Genomic DNA, 7073 nt, shown 5'->3' with positions numbered 1-7073 from the left:
ATGTGGGGGCAGGAAGAGGAGGGGCAGGAGAAGCTTTGAGGAGGAAAGGTGGTGACAAGGAGGTCCGAAACAGCTGGCTTTGCATTCTGCATGAAGGGGAGGAATCAACAGCGAAGCAAATGACAGCCATTCACTGTGATCAAAAGGACGATACAGTTTCTCTCCTCTGATTCAGAGAATCACAGACAGACTCTCAGGCCCCTCAGTGTCTTCACAGTAGGGCTCTGTTTTCATGTTGAAAAAAGCTCTGTTGGCAGGCTAGTGCTGCTCACTGCCAGGCAATGTGCTGGCCTCATGTTTCCTCATATCTGCATCACTTGAATTTAACACAAGGTGATAAGGTTTCATATTATTGTTTGTATTACTTGGAAACTGACAAAAATCAACATTAGTTCAAACCAAAAAAATAAAAAAAAAAAGGTTGGGACTTTCTGTAAAACAAATCAAAACAAAATGCAATGATTTGCAAAATACTTTTTTGACTTGTATACAGTTGAATATTCAAACTCATAAACTTCTCTGAGGCCCAAGCACATCTGAGATGGACCGACACAATGGGAGTGTGTTAGTACCCATGGCATGGCTAACTGTCATATCTGTGCTGAAAGGCATTTAAAGGTTTTGGAGCAACATATGCTGCCATACAGACATCTTTTTCAGAGATGTCCCTGCTTTTTTCAGTAAGACAATGACAAGACACATTCTGCACATGAAGGTGTATATCAAGCAGGAATGGGAAAGAATTTCACTGTTGAAACTTCAACAGTTAGCGTCCTCAGTTCCTAAACACTTTTTGCGAATTGTTGCATTCCGTTCCAACTTTTTTGGAACTGGCATTGTAAAACCAAATACGAGCTTTGCCAAGTTGTTTGCCTTATGTACTGGACCCACTGGCACTGTGCACCTCTCCTTTTCATCCTTGATTATCATGCTGTTTGACACAGCTTCCCAGCGCGATTCCAAGTGCGGGATCCATTTCACCGAACAAATTGGTGTCAAACATCTCGCTAACTCTCCTACCAACTAATCAATAGGGAATTCATGGTGTGAGTGGGTGTCATCTCTCCATCTGTGTCCCACTTGTTTCGGTGCCACGCATATCACAGAGTCGCCAGCCATCTGCCAATTTCTTAGTGCTCACCATTATTGTCGCTCAGATTTGTCATGCAGCTTGCACAGAAGCTGGTTACTCCTCCACAGAAACACCGACGCGTTTGCCAGTATCATAGATAAACATCTTGTTAACATTTACCACATCATTAGGAAAGCATATGCAGAATACTTATCTGATTTTTGGAGATGACGCGTGTTACTGTGCATAAATAGTTTGCAAACTGATATCAAGATAAGTAATATTAATAGAATTATTACAGAATATTCATGGATGCATCGATTAGACTAGTGTCACCCCAGTGTATCATTATTTTACACATTCATTTATCTACGTCTATGTATTTACGTTTAGTAATGCAACTTATTAGAGGTTTGAGTAGATTCATTATTTGTTTGATCATACTGATTTTCATTCTATTTTTCCCAGACAGTAATCCGAGAGAGAGATGACCCTAGTTTTGTCCATGAATCCTTTCCTGGACCCAGAAGGAGACCCTCCACTCTCCACATACCAGCCCATATGGGAATCGGAGCGCTGCACTAAGACCTGCCTGTCAAACCCTGCCCCACCGTGCAGCTCTGAAGAGCAGTTTACACAAGGTACTACAGCCGCTGAGCACAGATGTTTGTTCATTAATTTATTTAAGCTTGATTTAATCTAGTCCACAAAGTTGTTGGAAGAGTGTTACCAAGGATTTTGCACCACATGTACTATTAAGTCATTTGGTTTTGAGACCTGGAAATTAGAGCCATCTGTCCAAATCATCTATCAGTTTCTGTCACGGCCCTGCTGTCAAATCTAGTTTTCTAGGCAAGGTGCACTCCATCAGTCAAAACGTAAGATTAGTTTAGCATGTAAAAGATGCTAATGGTGTAAAGCAATCAGTGAATTAACACAGTGGCAGGTCAGCAGTATGTGCTCATGCTTTCATTACAGTTTAAAGCTTAATTTAATTGTATGAAGTATGAAGACACTTTTTTTAACAGTCATTTCAGGATCAAATGAGCACAGAAACTTGTTCTTCCAGTTGTTGTAGAGTACTTATGAGGCTAAGATTCAACTTAAGCTTAACGTGGACAACTTAATCGACTGAAATTTAAATGTATTCTTCTAGTGGCTCATGTACAGCTCACTTCTGTATTAATGCTGTGCTGGCTACTTGTCAAAAACAGGATTGACTTAAAGGTTCTTTTATTTGTTTTTAAAGTCATTCACAGGCCAGCACCGCCATACATGTCAGAACTTCTCTGTCCTCATTATAGATCCTGTCCTTATTTGCTTTTAACTGTTTAATGATCAAGGTTAGTGGTTGATAAGCTTTAATTACACTTAAATAAGATTAAATATATCATACACATTTTGGAAGATAGCAGTTGTACAGATTTTTCCGGATTCCAAATAAATTATACGAGTTTTCACCTTTATTTGATTGAGCTGTGGCCTCAAAATAACACTCTTTTTTGCAGGTCAAGATTATGAAAATAAACAATAATGTTTAGTTTATCCTGATGATGAGGTTGTTGCATTATTGTTATATAACATGTTACAGTAGAGTTATGTCATTTTCTGAACTTATAGCCTGTTGTAGTTGTTCTATTATTTGTCTTTATCCACATCAATATATCACATTACTGATGATTATTTATGAAAAATCTCATTGAGTTAATATTGGAAGCACCAATAGTTATCCCTACAATTTTCTGATAATATCAATAAATATCGCTATTGAAGTATTTGGTCAAAAATACTGTGATACTTGAGTTTATTTCCATGTTCTCCAGTCCAAATATTATATAACAGTGAAGTTGGTTTATGATACTGTTTCCTCTGTTTGCAGAACCCCCCTGCAGACGAGTTCCTGATCATGTCTCGGTATCAAGGATTGCATACTTCAAGAGGAAGTTTGTTGATGATGATGATGAGCCTCCCTTCAGTTTCAGGACGTACTGCCAGACTGTAAGTATTTATACACTCAGATTCTCACCTTCAGCACACAGTGTATCAAGACTGCGTCCAGTTCAGTCTTCAAAAACGTATGTAGAGCATAACTTACCATTATGACATCATTTGAACAACTTTAACTGTGTCCAAAATCACTGTTCAGTCAATATTCCCTATATGATAGACTCTCCATGGTTTGTGCTGCGGTGAGCTTGAGATTTCTGACACTCATTTCATTTCTTATTTCCGACACATAATTCTGCGTCATCACAACAGACACAGTTTTGTATGGCTTTAATTTTTCTACGTATAAAAGTGCATTGTGGGAGTGCCGAGAGTAGCAATCATGCTTTGGACAAATACTTTTAAAACATACTTTGTTCCATTGTAGGAATTTCTGAGGACACTATAAATTCTACATTGAGAACTTAAAACTTTTTGCTGTCAGCAAATACAGTGCACGAAGCCTGTTATTTTGCCTTTTCAAAATGGCTTAAATCATTACTGCATGAAAGCATCGTAAGGAACTGTTGTCCAAAATCTCTAATCAGTCTAAATCAGGAGTTTTTAGAATAAAGGGTTGCCAGAGTTGGTGGGTAATGATTATAGTAGTTTTAGTAGAGCTTGCACTTAAAAATGGGATTTATTCGCCTGTATCATCTTTTGTATGTGTGCAGTTTGAAACAAGAAATGTATTTGTACAGTGTTTTTTATAGACATGAGTCACAAAATAAAAATAAAATGCAGACCTGGTGTGTACAGGTTACCCAGGTTACAGTAGTCAATGCAAGATGAGATGATGGCATGTACAAGCATTTCTAGTTCAGCCATTGAAACTATGGATCTCAGTTTACCAGTGTCTCTTAGGTGAACAAAACAAGACCTGGTCCGCTGCTCGACATGGGTGTCAAATGATGCAGACTGATCAAATATTACCCCTAAATTACCCAGACTGGAGTGGGCAGTAAAGGAAGTTGGCCCTATACTTTGTAAGATCATGGGAGCTACCTTTTCTGGAGTAACAACCAGAACCTCTGTCTTATCCACATTGTTCTGTACATAATTTTCTCCCGTCCAATCCCTAATGGCGTTCAGACAGGCAATGAGCCTAGATAACTTAAGAGCTTCTCTGGATTTAAATGCAAAGTAGAGCTGAATGTCATCTGCAAACAAGTGATATGCCATATCAGATCTGTTTATGATCTGCTTTAAGAGCAGAAAATATAAGACAGTAACAAAGGATCAGGTTATATAGATCTAATGTGATAATGTCCTTCAGGTTGCACCTGTTCTGGAGGAGCGTGCCCATGTGCTGCGCCTCTCTCTGGAGAAGATGAGATTCATTGACGATCCTGAGGCCTTTCTCCGACGCTCCGTCCTGGTTAACAACCTCCTTCGGCGCTTACGAGCTGAGATCTTGCTCCAGAGCACTGACTGGTGCTTTCCACCCAACCCAGCATTCACCACTGGCCCTTGCGTCCCTCCACCTAGCACCAATCCCGCTCACCAAGCACTCCATGGAACAGTCCCCACCCGGATCTGCTTAGCGCCCCAGGCTGGACCGCCCTTCCGTAAGCGCTTCCGGATGGTCCGTGGAGGGCAAGGGGATCTCCGCCCTGACTGTGCCCAGACATGCTGCTGCATCTACGCAGCGGCAGCTGCTGCAGGACACTACCTCCACCTCCCGTTCTCCATGTATGATGCAGCACTCTCTACCTGCCCTTCCACGCCACAATCCTCCTCCTTTTTTCAGTTAGCTAGCCATAGTAAGTTAGGGCTGACAGTGGCCGTAGAGGAGCATGATGATGAGGATGAAGATGCTGAGGAAGAGGAGGAAAATGAAGAGGAAGAAGAAAGGGAAGAAGAAGAGGAGGAAGAAGAGGAAGATGATGAAAGAAGACAAGCTGGGCCGTCTCTTGATGTTGTTAAGGACAAGTTGAGCCAGAAAAGTAGGACTAGGACCTTGCTGGGTCATGCACACACAAGGACAGAGGAGGACAGCTGTATGACAGATAGGGTAGTGGAGGAGGAGGAAGAGGGAGAGCAGGAGGAGGAAGAGGAGGAGGAGGAGGAAGAGGAGCAGGTTGTGAGACCTTGTCAGTGGGACTCTTGTGCCACAGAAAGGGAGCACCACAAGGTCAGCTTCTGGCACCGCAGGGCTCATAGACAATAGAAATTACTTTATTCTACATCTGTTAGAATGAAAATGTAATGATGACGACAACTGTCATCAGTTGAAGATTATTTCTCCTCATTGCTGATGAAGGTGTGAGCTACCTGCACACTATAGTAATGCCAAGTCAGCTTTATTTTAATGTTCCAGTATACTCCAGGGTGGCACACAGTCAAACTCATTTAACTCTATTGCTAGCGTTACGGTCAGATGAACAGTTTGTGGCCACTGCTGGCGCTGGAAACACAATTATAAAGGTTAACGTCACATATGGTGGGATCTTAAATCCCATTGGTGAAATGAAGCTTGCTATTGCACTGTCTCCAAGACCATTTTCAAGCCCCATAGCACAAAACTAAAGGTCTCAAGTGGGGCTTTACATTGGTGCAACGGTCTCATTTCAGGACCCTAAACAAACCTATGAAATGAAGGGAGTGTGTGCTTCTGTGCGTATATGTGTGTGTGTGTTTGCAAGATATGATGTAGCATTTTAAAACTTGAGTTTTAAGCTGTTCTTTTTATTAAACATGGGGTAGCACCTACTTGACCCTTCCTAAGTCCCGCCCCTTTTCAGTCTGTGCTCCAATAACAGTTGAGCAACCTTGATACCCAGTGGTACCTCGGTCAGCTTTCTCCTTTCCTGTTTCCTGCACTAAGATGCTTTGTGCAAATTTTAAAGATGGTTAAAAGATGTTGCTGGGGGATCTGTAAAAATGACTTATACGTGTAGTTATATCTTAAGTTAGCTAATGTTAGCAAAACATTAACTAGCTAGCTAGTGTATTTACATCAGTCGTTAGCGTGCTAGTTACATCTAGGGCTGTGTATTCGCAAGAATCTGTCTGACATAGTATAAAGAACGCACAACCAAATACATAAAATCTGAGTTAAAGAGTTAACTTTTAAGACAACACAAAATAAACCACTGCCACAAATCTTTGCATGCATTACGTTACTGCAATACAGTGGTTTGAGAATCAATACAGTATCACAAAATGTAATATTATGATACTCAAGGGTATCAATATTTATACCCCTAGTTACATCTGACAGCTAATGTTAGCAAAACACTAGTCAACTGGCTAGCTAATCTATATCAATCGTTAACAAGCTAGTTGCCCAGCATGTTGCTAACATTTGCTTTCTAAAGACATGACAGTACGTTGCTTTTACAGGTCTCTCAGCAACATCTTTTAACCAACTTCAAAATGTATTTTTCTCTTCAGCATAGAAAGGGGCGGGACTCAGGTTGGGTCAGTTATGTGTGTCTGCTGATTCTGACGCTGTCTCAGGCAATGGCGAGTGACTGTGCTGCAGTGGTGGCACAATGTGTATTCTTCAAATTATTTTATGAGACAACAATCATAAACATTGGAAATGTTAAATCACAATTTCAAGTGCCTTAGTGTTTTTATAGATTCATGTATATTGTGTGTTAATGTGATTGTTCTTGTTACTAAGTAGATATCTTGCATTCCAAGTGACTGCGTTTGACTAAAACAGAACACAGGCATGTAGTTAAATGCAGGGATTCTTTCAAATGTCTATGAAAATTACAAAGCAAAATCAATTATTACACCCAAAATGTGTTCTCTTTGTTTTTACTTCAAAATGCATGTTTTCTAGCGCTACCTGTCTTGATAATGCCCAAACTGAAAGCCAACTTTCAAAGCCTTGAAAAGCTAAGTGTGTTCACAACCTCATTTTCATCAGTCAGATTTAACCAGGAAAGTCTTGTTATGGCTCCGTTGGTCTGTCCATTGATGAAGTTTGACCAAAACATGTTTGAATCTAAAAACATCAAAGGGATCTCGCACTTTGATACTAACAACAAAGTGCTGATGT

The 7073-nt window shown here is 40.4% G+C and overlaps 1 protein-coding gene across 1 annotated transcript; it reads left to right on the top strand.

Annotated features, from left to right (window-relative positions):
• The first annotated feature begins 1543 nt into the window (after positions 1-1543).
• sertad4 (SERTA domain containing 4) lies at positions 1544-6204 on the top strand. The gene is made up of 3 exons (XM_084742524.1): positions 1544-1713; positions 2952-3070; positions 4335-6204. Exons 1-3 carry the CDS (start codon positions 1560-1562, stop codon positions 5226-5228), a joined length of 1167 nt encoding a protein of 388 aa, XP_084598650.1. The 5' UTR covers positions 1544-1559; the 3' UTR covers positions 5229-6204.
• The last annotated feature ends 869 nt before the right edge of the window (positions 6205-7073 follow it).

Source organism: Lutjanus erythropterus, chromosome 18 (assembly GCF_056507025.1).
Source record: "Lutjanus erythropterus isolate fLutEry1 chromosome 18, fLutEry1.hap2, whole genome shotgun sequence".
Classification (NCBI taxonomy): Eukaryota; Metazoa; Chordata; class Actinopteri; order Lutjaniformes; family Lutjanidae; genus Lutjanus; species Lutjanus erythropterus.
The sequence above is the reverse complement of the archived record's forward strand: the minus strand, read 5'-3'. Positions and strand labels throughout refer to the sequence as shown.